The sequence below is a fragment of the Rosa rugosa genome, chromosome 4 (assembly GCF_958449725.1).
Source record: "Rosa rugosa chromosome 4, drRosRugo1.1, whole genome shotgun sequence".
NCBI lineage: Eukaryota > Viridiplantae > Streptophyta > Magnoliopsida > Rosales > Rosaceae > Rosa > Rosa rugosa.
This window is the reverse complement of record NC_084823.1, coordinates 12,591,764-12,611,435: the sequence shown is the minus strand read 5'-3', so window position 1 is coordinate 12,611,435 and position 19,672 is coordinate 12,591,764. Positions and strand designations below refer to the sequence as shown.

General features: G+C 38.9%; 2 protein-coding genes across 2 annotated transcripts; one reads left to right on the top strand and one right to left on the bottom strand.

Annotated features, from left to right (window-relative positions):
* Positions 1–412: 412 nt before the first annotated feature.
* On the bottom strand, positions 413–4,600 carry LOC133706704 (pentatricopeptide repeat-containing protein At1g08070, chloroplastic-like). Its single transcript, XM_062132248.1, has 3 exons — positions 2,301–4,600; positions 2,161–2,195; positions 413–1,069 (listed from the first exon to the last, which is right to left on the bottom strand). The coding sequence occupies exon 1, from the start codon at positions 4,267–4,269 to the stop codon at positions 2,761–2,763; it is 1,509 nt and encodes a 502-aa protein (XP_061988232.1). The 5' UTR covers positions 4,270–4,600; the 3' UTR covers positions 413–1,069; positions 2,161–2,195; positions 2,301–2,760.
* Positions 4,601–13,386: 8,786 nt separating this feature from the next.
* On the top strand, positions 13,387–18,109 carry LOC133706609 (protein ECERIFERUM 2-like). Its single transcript, XM_062132142.1, has 2 exons — positions 13,387–13,878; positions 16,985–18,109. Exons 1-2 carry the CDS (start codon positions 13,432–13,434, stop codon positions 17,861–17,863), a joined length of 1,326 nt encoding a protein of 441 aa, XP_061988126.1. The 5' UTR covers positions 13,387–13,431; the 3' UTR covers positions 17,864–18,109.
* Positions 18,110–19,672: the final 1,563 nt, after the last annotated feature.

Below are 19,672 nucleotides of genomic sequence, written 5' to 3'. Positions count from 1 at the left end.
AAAACCAAAACGATAATACAGCAAGCTTCTTTCGGTCACATGGTATTGAGAACTCTTCGGTTATTGTCTGTAATACCAACAAATCAATTCTAATTGGTTTCAATGATCCCAACTGCTTAAGATTCGATATGATTTATAATCCAAGTTCCTACTGTGTTTTCACTCTTTACTAGATTTAGTAAAAAAATCTAGTTTCATATAGTCTCTTCTCATTGCATTGTTTGCTCTAACCAAAACTGCAAGTGACATTTCAACAACTGGGTTTTCAAGAACCCAGCTGCAAATGCTAAAATCCCTCAACTTTACCAATTCCTTAACTTTACCAACTGGGTTTTGAATGTGTAAAAACAATTCGGGTAAAAAATTAATATGTACCCGCATAACCAGACAAAATGGAGAAACAGAAAGTGGGCGAGGCTCAGATTCGCCTTCTGTCAAACAAAAGCGAAAGGCAAACGCGGGCCTCCCATGGCTGCGACCACCGGGCGCCGCCTGTGGGTGAAAGGACAAAAAAGTCATTTTCACCAACAGGGGGCAACCGGGTCGCCCCGCCAAGTAGACCGGTTCGCCATTCCCGCCGTCTGGTTTAGAGAAACTGAATAAAAATCATCACCGCCTCTTGGCATTCGGTTTTTCGAGGAGGAGGAAGAAGAAGAAGAAGAAGAAGAAGAAAGATAATGAAAGAAACAGAAAGCAAAGAAGATCCAGATACAGTGCGCAGTGCACACAGCACAGAGAGAGAGAGAGAGTCTGTAAGACTTGGTTGAAATCACCGGCTCCACAGCCATTCAGAGAGAGAGAGGGCCTCTCTCTGAGAGCAAAGCCTCATTCTTAAACTAAATGAGTGTAAAACCCTACTTGCGTCCCGGGAGCTATTTTATACTGCTCGGAAGGGGTATTTTCGTCAATTTCAGCCATCATTTTTTTTTTACTTGCAAAGAATGCATATTTGTCACAAAAAAAGGAAAATGGACATTGACAAACAATTTTCTTCATCAGGTTTTGGTATGCTCTCCTCTTGTGTAGTCCTCCAAGAATCACTAAATATTTTCTGATATTCGTCTAGCACCTGGAAACCATTGCAATTAGATCTTAATTAGGCAACTAGCCATGACCAAAATAAGGTAATTCTGAAATCCGAAAACTTCAATAGTTATTCAATGGTGGAATGGTGAGGGTCATGGAAAACGGGCTCCAAATTAGCAACAAAGAGATTTAAACTCAGCAGAGGTTATGTCATTTCAATAAGTAGAACCAACTTGGATTTTCCTAATCACAAAATCTAGAACTTCTACATGCTAACACGTCTTATGGAACATAATCCAATCTAGCAGGCAATGATTAACGAACTAGCAACACAAGAAGCATAGTATAGGAAACGAATGGATCTTTGAATATATATGACTACAATCAGCTCTTAAAGAGGATGCACCTTGACCACAATAGTGGAAGGAAATGATATAATGAGCATTGAAGGACCCAAAATCCATGTCCTTTTGTGCTGCCTTCTAAACCTTAGGCCAATCTGTTGTTGATTAAAAGATCACTCTCTTCTTATTAGGTATAATTAAGAAAATATATCTCCCTGTTGAAACTCATGCATAAGGCGGTTTCAAAAAAAAAAAATTCTATTCCAAGTTGGGCAACAGAAATAAGCAAAAACCCTGATCTAGAACCAGAAAACGCATGTTTACAGTAATACAGTGGACCTTGATGTTATGTTCTAGAAACAGGAGACCAAGATTGAAAGGAATTTTTTGATTGCATATACCAATCTCAAAACTATGAATAGCAAGTTTATCTGGCCTAGATTAGTATCGCTGCATGCCTGCATACAGTTGTTAATGCAGACAAAGACTTGTGTATGTGAGTGTATATCTGTGTGGGTGTAACGTGTAAGGGAGTAATGTATCTTGAATGCATGTTGAGTTCTTATATCAACTAAACGGAAACTAGTCTTGAAACTTGCAAGAGAACAAGGGGCTGCTTCCACACAATATTGACAGATCCCTCAATCTCACAATGCCTTTTAGGAGTCTTCAGTATGGAGAAGCTACTTAATCTCAACCATCAAAATTCATTACTTGTTTTTAAATCAGTGGTGCTACATACTCAAGTGAAGTAATAAACATATAATGACCACAGTAAGATTTCCCATACCTGATCTTAAACCTTGTTTCCTCCCACCTCCAAACCTGCCAACAAAAGGTGGCAGCATCATCATCAAAAAATTGTATATCTCAAGAGAGAGTAGTCCATTAATCTTTGGAATAAGATTTGCAAGCACCAAAACACTTTACCAGGCAGGCAATAATTCTCTGACCTCCCCTAACTCCATCAAGGAGTTCATCTCCAACTATCTTTGCCTATTGTTTGGTTTAACGACAGGAGTCTTTCAATCAGCAAAGCCTCCTTATATCTGGCCTTTTCAAGCTTGTACTTGATTCTCTTGATCTATTCAGCAAATTTCTACATTTACTACTTCCCCTTGACCCCGAGCTCACGTGGGCCATCTCATTGGCTGATCTATCCTTCTCCTTGATGTTCCTCTGCAGCTTCAACTTCTTCTCGGTTCTCATTTTCCGGATGATTGATTTTGTACATCTCAAACTTCGGTTCAACTGTTGATATTACCAAATTCACAGGGTCCCATGGCTCAAATTTCTAAAAACCCATCATGGGGTCTGGTTAGACAAAAAGTGGTTCTTGGGTATGACCATATGACCATGTATTGGGAACTTGGGATCACGTGTGTATAGGTTAGATGGACGGACCAATTTCAATCCAACTACGACCTGGTGGTGCCTTCAACCCCATCTCTCTCATTTCATCACGAACCTTATTAGAATCATCCCACCTATCATGTTTAGCATAAGCATTTGATAACAGAGCATAAGTTCCGGTGCTCACTCCTGCACTATTGCGGAGGCCTTCTCTGATCCTCTCAACCATCTCCTCATTCCCATAGATTTTACAAGCATTAAGCAGCGCTCCCCAAACAGGACCATCAGCTTCTGTTGGCATTTCTTTAATAAAAGCCTCTGCTTCCTCTAATAGCCCAGCTCGACCATACATATCGACCAGACACGCATAATGCTGTGTTTCAGGGACAATCCGGTAAACTTTCTTCATAGCATTGAAGAACATCAACCCTTGATTTACCAGGCCAGCATGACTGCATGCTGATAACAACCCGAGGAAGGTTACACGATCAGGAGACACCCCATTGACTAGCATACTGGAAAAGAGCTGCAACACGTGTATGCCATGGCCATTCATGGCCATGCCGCATATTACGGTACTCCATGAAATGATATCTTTGTGCTCCAGGGACTGAAAAACTGAGATAGCCATTTCCAAGTTTCCACACTTCACATACATGTTGACCAAGGCATTCCCCACATTGCCATTCGCCGTGAGATCTCGTCGAGTACTGATATAGGAATGCACCTGCTGGCCTGAACTTAATGCACAAATCGAAGAACATGCTGACAATACATTGACAATGGTAGCCTCATTAGGCTCGGCTTCTCCACCCTGCAGCAGTTGTTGGAAAAGTTTCACTGCCTCTTCACAAAAACCTCTTTGTGCATAACCACCCACCATGATAGTCCAAGAAACGACATCTCTCTTGGGCATATTGACAAACAGGTATCGTGCACCCGCCAAAGATCCACATCTCAGATAGAAATCCAACACCGCATTGTCCAAAATCAAATTTCTTTCCCGAAAGTTCCTCAAACAATGGCCATGAACAGCTTTACCAAATTTCAAAGCTCTTAAAGTAGAACAAGAAGACAAAACAGTCACAAGAGTAGTGGAATTAGGCTTCACGTCCATGGACATAAACTTGACAATGGCTTCCTCCACAAACCCACACTTGGAAAGACCCGAAATCATCGAAGTCCAGGAAACAACATCCGGTACGGGTATTGAATCAAAAACGCGGGTAGCAGAAACAATGTCAGATTGGATTACGTAAAAGTGGAGCAAAGAGTTTTGGATGAAGGTATCAGATATGTGACCGGATTTTGTGACGTGGGCTTGGATTTCTTGGCCTTTATGGGGTGAATGGAGCAAGCAGCATGCCTTTAGAGCATAAGTGAATGTGTAGTGGTTATGGGAAGTTGGGTGGTGGAGCATTTGGTTATAGAGAAAAAGGGCATTTTGTGGTGCTGAAGAGTTTGTCAGATATCCCAGCCAGGGGTTTAAAACTTGGGGTTTTGGATTTTTGACCAGCAGCGCATGGATTTGGTTTAGTTGTCTCATTGTATGTGGGTTAGGCTGGAGATAATGACTTCTTTACTGGCAATGACTCTTTACGCTGCTTTTGCATACTTCAATCTTCTTCCCGTGGGCATTCAAACCATGTGAATGAAGACGCCGATGAAAAATAACGTAACGCAACCAAGACTCGGCGAGTCAATACTCAATAGGCATCCAAAATTCGAGCTAAAAGGCTGGAGGCACGACAATTTATCTTGAAAAAGAACAAACACAAGGGAAGAAGCTAGGTGAACGATCAATCCAAAATTCTAGGCGCTTCTTCCTCAACTAGCGAGGCCACCAAGTCGGTAGCCAATTCACTTCTCTTGGGAAAAGTCAGTTTGATTAATTAGAACAAAGAGGCAATGAATTATCTAGGGAAAAAAGAAAGGAAGAAAAAATTGAACCAGAATATTAATTAAGAGAAAATTGAGAAAAATTTTATAAGCAAGAGCGAAAGAGAAGAAGAAGCTAGGAATATGTTCAACTTTGATATCACAGGTTGCATCAGTTCTGTTTGTGTTTGCATCAAAGACAAGTGGTTCATATTGAAGGCAAGGAATGATATATATTATATTGGTAAGTTGAAGGAAATAATTCAATAAACTGAAATGTCTCGAGTGAGTGTCGTGGATTTGCTTCGCATTAAGCCCTCGAATTCTCAAGAACAATGTTTAAGTGATGAGAAATTAGCATAAAAATATAAAGATGGTTCTTGAGAAAAATACAATATTTATGCGAAATTTAATTCTACTAATTATGTAATAGAAATTCGTGATAATTGTTCTTCATATGGTTTTTTTTTTTTTTTTTGAGAATAAGAATCCTTTATTGAAATAACCAAGATTACATAATATGGGAATGACCGGTGGTGGACAAGAACTCCCCACTCTCCTCCCTAAAAACCGAACTAGTTACGGGTCCGTCATCCAGAATGACATCCATGAGTCAAAAGAGCCCAACCCCTAACCTCCTATTTCGCCCAATCTCACAGGCTACAGATAACCCCGAGAAACTCGATAACACCCCATAGACAACCGCCAGAGAAACCAGCGCCCTCTTCCACACCGCATCCCAATGAAACCAGATCACGTGCAAGGATCGCTTGTTAGCACATTGACCATAAGATAAAACCGAAATTAAACCAACTCGTCCCCAGGAAAGACACCACATCCATGGCACATCAACTTGACCCAACCCTAGCTCAAACGAGTAGGGACCAACTATTGACCAAAGTAAACTAACCAACAACCAAAGTAAACTAACAAACAACCTAACTAAAACCAAGACTCTAACCAAAAGAAAAAAGTCGCCGCCACAGTACTCCTCACCCTTGTCGTCAGATGAACCACCGGCAGGCCACCATCGCAGTCCCATGTCTTCAATCTCCCCAAGTCGAAGGTGCCTGCTGAACCATACAGCAAACCACAGCAAATCTATCATCAAGAAATCAATGAAAGATTCACCGTGCCTTGCCTCTGCCATGCCCACCACCTTGAAAACCCAGATCCACCACAGTTGCCATCTCCGTCTAGCGACCCACCGTAGATTAGAAGTCAGCGCCATACGATCCATGGTATACCGCCGCCATGATCTGGCCTCTGACCACATACTCCACGCCGACCACCATCCATCCGACCTCCACACCGACGATGCCATCTGAGCGAAACGAAGAAAAGTACCAAACCTTGACCAGCAAAGCGAAGAGCAGAGGAGGACCCCAGAGATCCCAAGATCCCGTCCGGCAACACCCGCCAATCGTTGATGAAGCAGGGAGCCACGGCCGACGCGGGGGCGCCGCCGGACAGGCTGACACCTTTTGTTAACTCTCTCCAACCCTAGTTCTTTTTTTCTCTCTCCTGCTGAATACAACTCTTAGCAAATTACACATGTTATTGGGGAAAGTTCTGATAAAACTTTGAATTTCTTCATATGGTTTGTATGGGCCAAAGGCTAAGAACACTTATAGGTATATCCCAATACATGCATGGCCTTATATCTAAATACATCTTGATAAAGGATTTTGTTGTACATATGTGCTATACATACAATAATTAAGTTTTCTTGCATGATCCTTGACGAAGTACTGATTTAGGGCAAGGCTACTAAAGTTGATGAGTGCCAACGCATTACTCGTCAAATGTGTTGCTTTTACAATTTTTTTGGCAGTAATCTTCTGTACTTCTCCATTTAGATTAAGGTTGACGAATCCATCCTTGCAGGTGTTTAGATTGCTCAACACAGCGCTAACCCATGTTTGAACATTCCTACGTGTAACTTGAAAGCCTTCAATTACGATACCCAACTCAAATTTAGACTTTTGGAGCATCTCCACAGCGACATTGATCGATCTCATCCACACAGTCCCGCGTTGCTGCTATCACAACAGGATTCAAAGCTTTGATTTCTGAATAGCTTTTCACCGCAATGTGAGTTTGTTTGGTGAATTCAAGTGCTTCATCGAGGGCAGTTTGAGCTAGAACTTTAGAACTCGTCTCAATTTTGCCAGCATGAATTTTGAGAACATTGCAACACAACCTGGGATACGTTGTGACATTACATGATGTTTTTATGTAATCGATAGTTTCCAGACCAGGAGATGCTTCGTGTGCTGTGCATGAGCTTATATGATGAGATAATTGAACAATTGCTAGAGCTACAACTATATGCGTAAGATAACCTTTCATCTTACTTTTGAAGGACGGGTGTCTGCAATTTTAGTGATAGTAGGGAGAACTTGATTGAAAGCTAAATGATTGATACTTTGTAAAGAAGCTTCCTTCGACATTGACTCGAAGCTTGACCGTCGGCTCGAGGAGGGGGGTACCTGCAGAAAACCCTCCGATGCCTAAATCAGTACGTTTCTTAGTCGGGTCTAGTAAGAATAATCGGAATTGAATACTTTACCTTGACGTCGGGCGGCCTTTATATAGGCAAGGACTTACTTGGGGAACAAGTCGCCATTATTCCCGCTTTTATGGTCGCATTAACTTACTCATTTATGATGATAATCATTGCTGCATTAACGATGGTTAATCATGACTTATTTACGACGGCCATTCATTGCGCATTCATAACTGTAATCATTGCGCGTAGTTATTATCGTGGTTAAAGCCGTAATCACCGCATTCATGACTGAAATTTATTGTCACGCCCCTGATTTTTAACACAAATAAAAATCGATATATAACCCCATAATTATATATGCGTGATCGTTCAACCATCAATACCAAGTACCTGGAAACTTTTTCCCTTTAAACTGCACACGTATTGATGCCTTAAACCCACTATGTCAATATTGACCTGCCCACAGAGTCATATATTACATAAGCTTACGAATTAAATTGTCAACAACAAGATAAAACGTATAAGCTCCTCAGAGTTTACTACATAGCGGAAGTCAGAACAATGGCAAAGCCAACCAAATTTGCTTCTTACCTGCTCTGCTGTCAATAAGCTACCTCAGCTTCAGCCACGATTACCCTGACCTGCAGGATTAACCCCTACACCGTTTGAATAGTGCACCGGGTTGTCACACAACAAACCCGGTAAGCTTTTGCAAGCCCGTATGAGTAACTCAAAACAACTCACACCAAAATCACGGGATAAAAGCCCGGGCCCGCACGTTTTCAATCGAGAATCCAAATCACGCTTTGATCCTTAAAATACGAAATAAAGGAGAATAACTCACACTTTAATTTCCATTCAAATCGAAATAAAAGAAAGCAACTTACACCTTGGTTTCTTTTAAAACGAAACATAGAAAGCAACACACTCCTTGGTTTCTATCGAATATAACATAGAAAGCAACTCACATCTTGATTTCTACCAAAATAAAATAGAAAGCAACTCACACCTTGATTTCTATCAATCGTACCAAATCGTACCATAGAAAACAACTCACACTTGAATTCTATCAATATAACATAGAAAGCAACTCACACCTTGACTTCTATCAATCGTACCAAATCGTACCATAGAAAACAGCTCACACTTGAATTCTATCAATATAACATAGAAAGCAACTCACACCTTGATTTCTATCAACCGTACCAAATCGTACCATAGAAAACAACTCACACTTGAATTCTATCAATATAACATAGAAAACAACTCACACCTTGATTTCTATCAATCGTACCAAATCGTTAATAAGGAAAACAACTTGCACCTTGTCCCCTTAAAAACCGTTAATAAGGAAGCAACTCACACTTTGTTCCCTAAAAACACGTAATGTCATGAGTTATCAATAACCAATTCCCGTTACCCCATGAATTACCTATATGGCAGACAGACTAGAGCTCTAACTGAACGTAACCATCGTCCGGCCAAAGACGTGATTACCTGATATTCTGCCCAAGGTCATAGACCTTCGATCCTCGGGCCGCACTGTCCCTTGGAGAAAATCATCAAAACAGTCGCACAGGACTAAAAAACATTACACAAATCGCAACGCTTTTGAAAACAATCGAAATCAACATTTCCATAATCATTGTTTTCCGAAAAGCCATAACGCAAAACAATAAAAAGCATCATTTCATGCATATTGCTTTCATACACAAATCTCAACGCTTTTCCCACATTTCAACGCTTTTCAAAACAAATAGAAATCAACATTTCCACAATCATTTGTTTTCCAAAAGCCACAACCCAAAACAATAAAACGCATCATTCATGCCTATTGTTTTCATAAATCCACAAACCACCAAAACATATATATTTCACGTAAATATACATATACGTAGTCATCCGCTCAGGAATGCCTACTAATACCAACTATAGTTTACAGTTACTAAATAACTCTCAAAACGATAAAGGTATTCCGTTCGTAAATGAACCTTGTGAGATTACTCACCTTGAAACTCCCGCTGCATCTTCAATACAGAACAAAGCAGCCAAACCACAAAACAACCGTCCAAGAATACTTCCCAAGTACCTAATCACATACGGTTTCAACTTAGTAACGATTCACAAACGATTTAAGTTCGAAACCCCTGTTTTGAACTAAAATTCCCAAAGTGGCGCCAATCGAGGCGAAACCACATCCGAGACCTCCCAAAGTCTCCGGAATACATCCACGATCGATACGTCCCAACCACAAGTCGATCGGACGCTCGGATCCTCACGGATCGAATAAATCAACCGGTATGAAACCGTAAAAATCATAACAATGTCATACGAACTCCAAAATATGCATATTATATATCAAAACGCTCGTATCGACGAGTTGAAGACAAATAATTCCAGAAACAGCCCCATACATGGCCGGAACACCCCCGGAACACCTCCACAGGAAGTGGCGCACCGCCGCCAGTCAAAACTCAATATTTCACAAAACTCCCAACATCAAAGTTCTTCATCTAAGCATGCTTGTGAATTTTCATAACTAGCTCGAAGTCAAAAAACAAGCATAAAGGGTCGAAAACTACCTCACAAGCTTTGGATTACTGTTCAACCCGAGTTGAACCAAGTTCCACGTAAATCGATCCAAACAACCACCACAGATCGATCAGGGAGCCTCCTCTAAACTCAACCAATGAATCATGAAGCCACGAAGTCGTCGGAGCTGCATTTTCCGACCGGGTCCGAAAACACCAATTGCGCCGCCTTCTATCGCCATCACCGCCGCGAATCGCCGCTAGAGGACACCACAGGGAGGAGCGGACGGCAATGACAAACCGATCTGGAAAGTTTCGTCGCCGGGTCGGGTTTCCGGGTTCCGGTCGGGTCAGTCGAAATATTTCGACTCTGAAGGAGTCGAGAGAGAGAAGAGAGAGGAAGTGAGTTTCCGGAAAAGGAAACCAAATGAAAATAGTAAGTTTCCCACTCGGGAAACTTCTATTTATACCAAAATGGAAACTTCTTCCAATGGCCATAACTTCCTCATACAAACTCCGATTTCCTCGTTCCACATATCCATGAATTCGTATCGACGCGCTCTACAACTTTCGTGAAGGAAGTTTTCAGAGAATCCCAACGAATAAAAAGTCAACCCTTGCGCCCCCCCCCCCCTAAATGACGCTTCCTGAATAATTATTCGCCTGAAACACTTCCGCTCCATCCACGAGCCACGAAACCGTCCCATACCCAAAATTTTAATTCCGGAAAATCCTCGGAAAATAAATACGAATTTCCGGGGCATCACATTTATCTCCATACTGATTGCAAAGTTAATCTCCTTAATTGCAGGCACACGAACAGAGACGACCCAGAATTCTTGTCTCTTCACCAATCTTCACGAACACTGGGAATTAAGTCATTAACCAGCGATAAATATCAATAGCGATGATTTAAGGTCGGAACCAGACCAAGCAAACCAAGCTGCCACCCTGCATAGTGGTCGAATTCTACCCAAAACATTAATCATCATAAACTCAACTATAGTCGAAATCAGGTATATCAATAGGTAGAGCGTGAAGAGGATATCCACTTTCGTACCTCATGCATTGCCGATGATCGCCAGAGTCGCCGGAAAACGCCCTGAAAACGCTGGAGCTTCTTGGTTTCGAATCGCCTTCATCGGAGCTCGTTGGTGAAAACCCAAGTCATAGGCTTGGTCGCGACGGCGATGCGGTCCGAACACCGATATTTCGACGCTTGGAGATGGCCGGAATTGGAAGTGAGGATCGGCTCCTGTCGCGGATACCCGAGACGGGTCTCAAGTTCTGAAAATTTTTGGAGGTTTCTGGATCATTGATCCGATTTCGGCCATTATACACTTGAAAGCGACTGACCAGATTAAATGGTGATTGAAACCTACGACCCAGATCACACCGCCAATTTTTCTCTGTTTAAAATGAATTTGCTTATTTCCAAACTTCCGAAAGATGAAATAAATAGCTCTAACGTCCGAAAATTTTACAAAAGTTACCAAGGACTCATCATAACGCGTACTTTATCATCAATTTACCAAATTGAAGATTTCATTTACTTAAAAATTTTGAAATTACTCCCGAGCACTCTTAATAATTATCGAGAGCACAAATTTATATCTCGAATAATTATATCTTAAATCCTTAAATTTTCACGGGCTCAACCACAAAAGCTAAAATTTCACCAACCTAAAATTGCTTATATAATTTCTATAATTAATATACAATAAATAAAGTGATGCATTGATAATTTGAACAAGTGTACAAGAACAATACATGAGACAAATTTTAATTTGGTACGGTTACATAATCATAAAACAAATTATGTATTTTAGTAGCATATTTAACATTTACGGCCATTTTGGTAATTACACCCCGCCACAGCACTTTTTACTTGTAACTTACCAAACACCTAAAAATTGCTTTTCGTTCTCACAATACTTTTGAAAACAGTTACCAAACACTCAACTGTTTCTTCTCACAACAATTTTAAAAGTGCTTCCTTTCACAGCAAAAGCAAAAGTGCTTATTCTCACAGCACAGCAATCCCAAACTAGGCCTTATGCCCCGTTCGGGATTGCTTCGCTTTTAAAAAAATCAGCTTTTGTTCAAAATTTTAGATTTTATTGTGTTTGGTAAATAAATAAAAAGCAGCTTTAATTAAAAGTTATAGGTCATTGCCAGCAGATTTTAGAAGCAGCCTAGAGGTTGCTTTTAGAAGCTGCTGTGGATCAAAACACACAGCAGTTGTTTTATGTACTGACAGCACTTTTAAAAATATTATTTACCAAACACGAAACTGTTTTAATTCACAGTTGATTATTCTCACAACACAGCAGCAGCAGTTTTTTTTTAAAATCACAGCAATTCCAAACTAGCCCTTAGTCTTACACATACAAATGAAGAGAATTTTTTTTTTGTCTAAACTCATAGTACAAAGAGAAATTTTGTTTAATTAATCATGAATAGTTTCTTCTTTCATCTTCGATCTTTTCAAATACTGTAGTATTTAATTTTGATTACTTTGACCGAAAAAAGAAACATTTAATTCTGTACCGGTAGTCATGACAAACTCACAAACATAATGGCGGGTAACAGATACTTTTCATTTGTTCGTATTGATATTACGTATTTGATTAATGTAATTCTGATCCATACGCTATGCATCCTCTTATTGGATGCAGCAGATATCAGTCACAGATTCCGTTCAAATCGAAATAAAATGGGTATTTTTATTAATTAGGGCGAGAGTAGTACGTAGTTAATTAAACTCACAACTGCTAGTTTCCCAACTACTTATGATTATGTATTTATGTTTGAGAGATAACGTTAGCATAATGAAAGATTCAGTTAATTTCAACTCAATTATTAGAATCTCAAATTGTTGTCGATGTATAAATTAGATCTGTAAATTAGGGGAAAAAAATATATCCTTCTTTTGCAAATGAGACGATCGATCGATGCAGATGCTTTAGAGATCATATAGATATAGAACCATGATATAATGCTAGCTAGCTCTATTTTGAAGATTGAGAATCGCTCCATTGATTGAAGTATCTGTATAATGCAGCAGAGCTTTGAGATTAACATATATATTGATCTAATTTCAAATGAAATAATTTTTAATATTTAATTTTTATTAGAATCACATGGTAATCGTTACAATCACATGGTAATTTTTAATGAGATTAACATTTCTAATTTCAAATGGATTCATTCTCCTGTAAAGAGAAATGTCCAAAATCTGTAAATTAGGGGGAAAAGAAAAGTATATCCTTGATTTTAAAATGAGAACATCCATGCAGATGTTTTAGAGATCATGAAGATATAGAACGATGGTATAATGCTAGCTACCTGCATTTTGAAGATACAGCATGCAGAGCTTTGAGATTAACATTGAACTAATTTCAAATGAAATAATTCTTTAATTTTTAATTTTTATTAGAATCACATGGTAATCATTAGATCTTAAATGCATCTGTCAAATATATTTATTTTTCTGTATTAGATATTTAGAAGATTGTACCTGTATTCGTAAAGAGAAATGTTCAAAATATGTGCATGGTACACATTGCCAGAAACAAAAAAACAAAAAAACAAAAAACAAAAAAAAAATCGATGCATGACATCAGTACAGGATTAAATTAGTTGCCAACTGCCCTATGAAGACCTTAGACCTCAATATAAAAAGGTCGCCTTATCAAGCCTAGAGGCATATAATGATTATAATCTCCGTTTTGTGTACGTAGTTTCGCATTCCCCTTTCTTAACTTTCTTCTCTAAAAAAGTAAAAATGGTGGCAGCATCAACCAAGAACATCCACCGCCTCAAGTCCAGCATGAGACTGTCATCCGTCGTCCCAGGAACGGTGACCGGTCGGAAGGTCCATGAGCTGACCAACGTGGACTTGGCTATGAAGCTACACTACATCAAAGGGGTCTACTTTTTCAACAGTGATGCAGTCGAGGGGCTTACGGTGTTTGACTTGAAGAAGCCTATGTTCATCCATTTGCTCCCACTCTACTTCGTTGCCTCCGGGAGAATCCGAAGATCTGAAACCGGCCGGCCTTTCATCACGTGTAACGACAGCGGTGTGAGAATTGTGGAGGCTCGTTGTGACGAAACGGTCGATGAATGGTTGGCCATGGCTGTGGAGGATGATTCTACTTTTGATGATCTCGCTTATAATCAAGCACTTGGTGAAACTGGTCTTGATTCCTCTCCTTTGGTCTTTATACAGGTTAAATCACTAGCTGACTACTCGTCTATCATGAAAAGGGATTCTAAGTTAGCTAATCTTTTTCAAGTTTCAAATTAAATCTCTAGCTAGCTATGGGCTTTTACTGTTTATTTAAAAAAAAGAAAAAAAAAGAAGGGGGTTTTATTGTATAATTATGAATTAAAGAAGGATACTTTTACAATTGGGATGAATTAAAGACCTGATCTCCAAGTATACAAAATTAATGCCCTTAATCAATTAGCATGCAGCTCTTTTCAGCAATGATTTCCGCAAGTATTATGCTACGTACGTACGTACTATGATAAATATTGATAATAATATTCACATGTCACTAATAAGTGGCATAGCCATGAACTAGGGGTGGCAAACGGGCCGCTAAGCACGAGCACGGCACGGGCCCGACACGCTTAAAAGAGGCTCGGCACGGCCCAAGCCCGTTAGTGGACCGGCACGACCCGAGCACGTTAGAATAACGGGCCAAGTTGGGCCTAGGAATATTGACCCATTGGCCTGGCCCGTCCCGAGCCAGTAATGGGCCCGGCACGGCCCGAGCACGACATATTGTGGGCCGGCCCGTTACAAACACAATTTTATTTTGTTTTTAAAAATATTTAAAAACCACAATGATGAGATTTAAATATTAGAACTCTTTATTTAAAATCTCATGACAATTCCACCAATGCTATTTATTTATATTGTCAAAATAGTGAAATAAAACATTATATCCTTGTTTTGACATAAAGTATTTTTTCTAATCTCATAATAATACAACTATAGAATGAAGGAAAGAATAATATGATACTAAATTTTCATTATATTAATAAAGATTAATCTCACTATAATATACTACAAGTAATATATTTTGAGTTATTTTTTTCTTTCTTTCTTATAGTGGAATATAAAAAATATTAGAAAACTAATCTTAAAAAGCTATGATTAAGAAAAATATTGTAGAACTTAATTTATTTTAATTTTCTAAATAGTTAAATAAGATTAATTTTTATTTATTCAAATTAAGATTTTAAAATCGTGCTTTATAGTGGGTAGGCACGAGCACGGCCCGTTTATTGACCCGGCACGAGCACGGCCTGGCACGATATGGGCTCGGGCCATGGGCCGGACCGGGCTTAATGTTTAAGTAAATGGGCCGGCACGATAATAAATGGGTCGGCCCAAGCACAGCACGAAGCACGACTAGGCCCGCTTAAAATGGGCCGGGCCGGCCCGTTTTCCACCTCTACCATGAACGACCTAACAATATAAAAAGAAAATTTTTGTTATCTCTAAAATTTCTTCGTATCTATTCAAAAAAAAAAAAATTCTTCGTATAATAAATAATCGAGAAAAAAAAACACTATAAATAAATATAAGATAAACCAACTTTAGGAGAGGAAATGAGAGAAAATAGATATAAAGAAACACAATATTTCTACCTCGGTCTCATAAACTATCTAAAAGCAATTACATATTTTATCATATTAAAAAGGGCAAAATGAGTCGAATAGCTTATAATTCTCTTATATAAAAATAAAAAGGGAAAATTTTGCAAACAGTACACCAAGTAAAGGCCACTAATAATTCTTATACATAAAGTTCCAAACCAAACATTTCGGTACACGAAATCTGAAACTCGACCCACTATCAGTACACGACGTCAATTTTTGACACCAAAATGTCCATTATGCCCTCAGTTCTTTTTTTTTTTTAATAATTTTTTTTTCTGTTATTTTTTTTTCTTTCGTTTTTATCTCTTTCTTCTTCCTTCTTCCGGGCTCACTCCCTCGCTTCCAACGCCGCCTTCCTCACCTCCACGCTCACTCCCTCGCTTCCAACGTCGCCCTTGCCCTCCAATTGAACACCCATTCCTCCACCCGAGAGCAGGTTCTGCTCTAAATTTAGGAGCTAGGTTTTTGAATTTGATTGTGATTCTTGTGGTACAACTATGAATTGTTGCATATCTTGTTCAAAGTTTGGATCTTTCTTATCTGGGTATGTTGCTTTTAATTCGAATTAGGAGGTTTCTCTATCTGGGTCTTTGATTTTGAAGCAGGAGTTAGATTTTCCCATTGTTTTTCTCTCTCTCTCTCTCACTTCTTCTCACTCTAAAAACTCTCACTCTCTCTCTCTCTCTCTCTCTCTCTCTCTCTCTCTCTCTCTCTCTCTCTCTCTCTCTCTCTCTCTCTCTCTCTCTCTCTCTCTCTCTCTCTCTCTCTCTCTACGAGACAAATTGTGGTCGATCTCGCGGATCAGATGAAGTTGTTGGCAACTCCAAAACATCAGTTGAAACTGGAGATGACATGGAATCATCAAAGAAAGCTATACTAGACAAGTTAGTGGAGAGGAAAAGAGAATTGGTTCGTTGCTCTTTCTTTTGATCTTAAAATTTTCTCACATCTTGTTCTTTTTTCAGAGTGCGTGTGCACCTGTGTTATCTTATTTTGGTGGCTGAGAAGTTAACAGAGGTGGGTGAGCTCGGGCTTCTTCTCACATGAAAACAGAGGTGGGTTTCGTGGAGCCGGAAGAAGGAAGAAGAAAGAGATAAAAATGAAGGAAAAAAAAAACAGAAAAAAAAATATTAAAAAAAAAACTGAGGGCATAATGGACATTTTGGTGTCAAAAATTGACATCGTGTACTGATAGTGGGTCGAGTTTCAGATTTCGTGTACCGAAATATTTGGTTTGGAATTTTATGTATAAGAATTATTAGTGGCCTTTACTTGGTGTACTGTTTGTGAAATTTTCCCAAATAAAAATCTAAGACACAGTAGACTTGGTCAAGATGGTGAGCAGGTCAATTGACCCTTTTGTTGGCCTAATGCTCAAGTAGCTACGCCATTCTATGCTTCACACTTCACAGTGCATGGAAGCTTCTAATATTATTTGAGAGGGTTTAAAGTTTTGACCAATGCGAATTGATCATAAGGACTGAATTAAGTTTAATTAAGTGAAGCTCGAGAAGAGTTTCAGCAATCATTTGTTTTCTTAGTACATTTTCAAGTTGGAAGATGCTTGATTATATAAGAAAAATTTCCCTATTGAGCGGAAGTCCTCCATATTATCATGCCTAATTGCCTTTGTCGTTGAATAATGTGGTACTTCTAAGCAGTTCACTTGGTTCAAATGTGGAGGAATGTCAGTAGGAATTAGCTGGGCAAATGTTCTTGGAGATGCATTTTCAGCCTCAACCTTCATCAACCATTGGGGGAAGGCCATGGCAGGTCTTGTGCCACACAATCTGCATGAACCAGACCGACCTGCAAAATCTGAGCCCCCACTTTCAGTACTTCCCAATCTAATACCAGATTCTGTGAAAAGGGTTGATTCGGTTGGCGATTTATGGTTCACACCCAACAACTGCAAGATGAAGACACATACTTTTCATGTTCAGGCAGAGAAAATTAACCATTTTCTCTCAAACCAAAGATCCAAGGTCTCAGCTTTTGAAGTACTCTCTGCAATCATGTGGAGAGCTCTGTCCAAGATTAAGGAAGACCCAAAAGAGACAAGGATGGTGACGCTTTGTTCAAACAAATCCCGTGAAAGAGAATTTGAGTTTCCAAGTAATGGGATGGTGTGGGGCACAGTTAAAGCAGATTTCTGGGTTGCAGAAGCTGAGGTCTCAGAACTGGTGGAGCTTATTTTGAACAAAAGGGAAGATGAGAATTGCATGATTGAAGAGATGATGGGGAATAATGAGACTGCGGAAAAATCTTCAGACTTCATAGTATATGGGGCAAAATTAACATTTGTGAATTTGGAAGAAGTAGAGATTTATGGGCTTGAATTGAAGGGGCAAAAGCCAGTTTATGCAAATTATTCCATTGATGGGGTTGGTGATGAAGGAGTTGTCTTGGTGCTTCCAGGGCCAGAATGTGGTAAGGAGGGAGATGGTGTTAATGGTGATCGATCTGTGACTGTGGTTATGCCTGAAAATCAACTGGCACAGTTGAAAGTTGAACTCAAAAGGAATTGGAGTATTGCTTGAGATTGATCTAATAATATGATACTATAGATTCGTCAAGTACATGCTGATATGAAACTTACATGACCGAAAAAAATCAAATAATAGAGAAGACGTCATGTGGCTTGAGATTTAGACCCCATGGCCTAATGTTAGGCAATCAGGGATTGCTCTTACAGGTTTTGACTAGAAAAACCCTCGAAATCAGGGATTGCTCTATCATTAGGCAATTTTTAATATTGTTTGGATTCAGCTCAATATAGTCTCATTAATGATTATATTTCGCATTGAATTAATCAATTTTTTTGTGGACATGTTTGATTTACGGTCTTAGCTTATCAAATTGGATGTTATTCTAAACACATTGTACAATAAGCAATTTTAATTTTTTGAAGTTAACAAGAGAAGGTATATGTTTTTATATGCTGCTATCGAAATTGGAGAGATAAGATCTTTTTTGTAACCATTTCATGTACAGTTTCCTTGCTGTTTTTGTTTTTGCATACCTTCTTAGCTCAGGTTTTGATCTTAAAGAATCATCCTTTTATGCTGGTCTTGTTTACTTGGGTTTAGAGCAGCTTCAGTTGTTTAGGCTGGTGTTCTTTTTGATTTGATAGGACCTTGAATTTGGTGGTTTGACCCTCGAATTTTTGTCATTTTGACTCTTACTGATGTATAAATATATTCTATATGTGAAACTCATTTAGTATCACACCCTCCTCAACAAGAGCTCTTGCTTTTTCTTTGTTCTTGGATATCCTCTTTCATCCAAGACAATTATTCATTTATTCGTCCATTCTTTTCCTTCTTTATGATGTGGAATTGCATTTTTTTGGGTTGAGATCATTTTGGACCAAGTTCTGGAAAAACCCAACAAATTGGAATATCCAATTCAATGATGTTAAGGAATCCTATTTGTTTGTGAAAAAAAAATACTACTGAGCTTCAAGTAAAAAAAATTATGTATCACATGCTTGATCTAAGGAAAAAGTTAATGTAGCATTTTCTTAACTCATATTTCCCAAGATCGTATCAGAGATAGGTAAGAGTCATTGTCCTGTGCTTGAAGGAAAGCTGAGGTCTTTAAAGTATGTGTCCTGTAGTTTTTCCATCAATGATAAGATCATATTTAATATAAACGACTTTTAATGATCGTGGTCCCTGTTTCAATACATTTGACAGCGATGCAAATCCATGAGGCTCTTAGAGCAACTCCAACAGCTTCCCCATATTTTAGTTTTTCTCTATTTTAGGAAAAAAATGAGCATCTTTTGCTCCAACAGATTCCCTATAACTTTCTCCATTTTAGGGAAAGTGAGGAGAGAGAAAACAAAATTCCCTAAATTTACAGCAATCTCTAAAATTTTAAGGAAGAATTTGGAGATTTTAGAGATTGCTGTAAACTAGGGAATCTATTGGAGTTGAAGAAGAAAAATTGCTTAAAGCTTTGACTTTTGCTTCCCTATAATACAAAAATTATAGAGAACCTGTTGGAGTTGCTCTTAATTGAGAGCATTCTGATTTACACCATTAAGGATATCATATGAAAATCTAATTTCAGGCTAATGGATGGACCACATTTGAATGGTCTAGAATTCTTGAATGTGTTTCTTACTTATTACTATTAGTGATTAGGAGAAAGTTGCTACTGTAACTTTGTTGCATTAGTGAACTGATCATTTTTATAAAGGTTTAAAAACTATAGGAAGCCAAGAAGGTACTGGCTCTTCTCAGTATTGTTCATTATTGATAACTGATTTTGGCCCTATGTTTGTCTTCCCTACTCCCTAGCTTGTTGTACATACTAGGGAACACTTCACTAGGTTTGGCACT

Coding starts and splice junctions, on each gene's coding strand:
- LOC133706609 (XM_062132142.1), top strand. CDS start 13,432: ATGGTGGCAGCATCAACCAAGAACATCCACCGCCTCAAGTCCAGCATG. Junction 13,879..16,984: donor CTCCTTTGGTCTTTATACAG/GTTAAATCACTA, acceptor ACTTCTAAGCAG/TTCACTTGGTTCAAATGTGG.
- LOC133706704 (XM_062132248.1), bottom strand. CDS start 4,269: ATGAGACAACTAAACCAAATCCATGCGCTGCTGGTCAAAAATCCAAAA.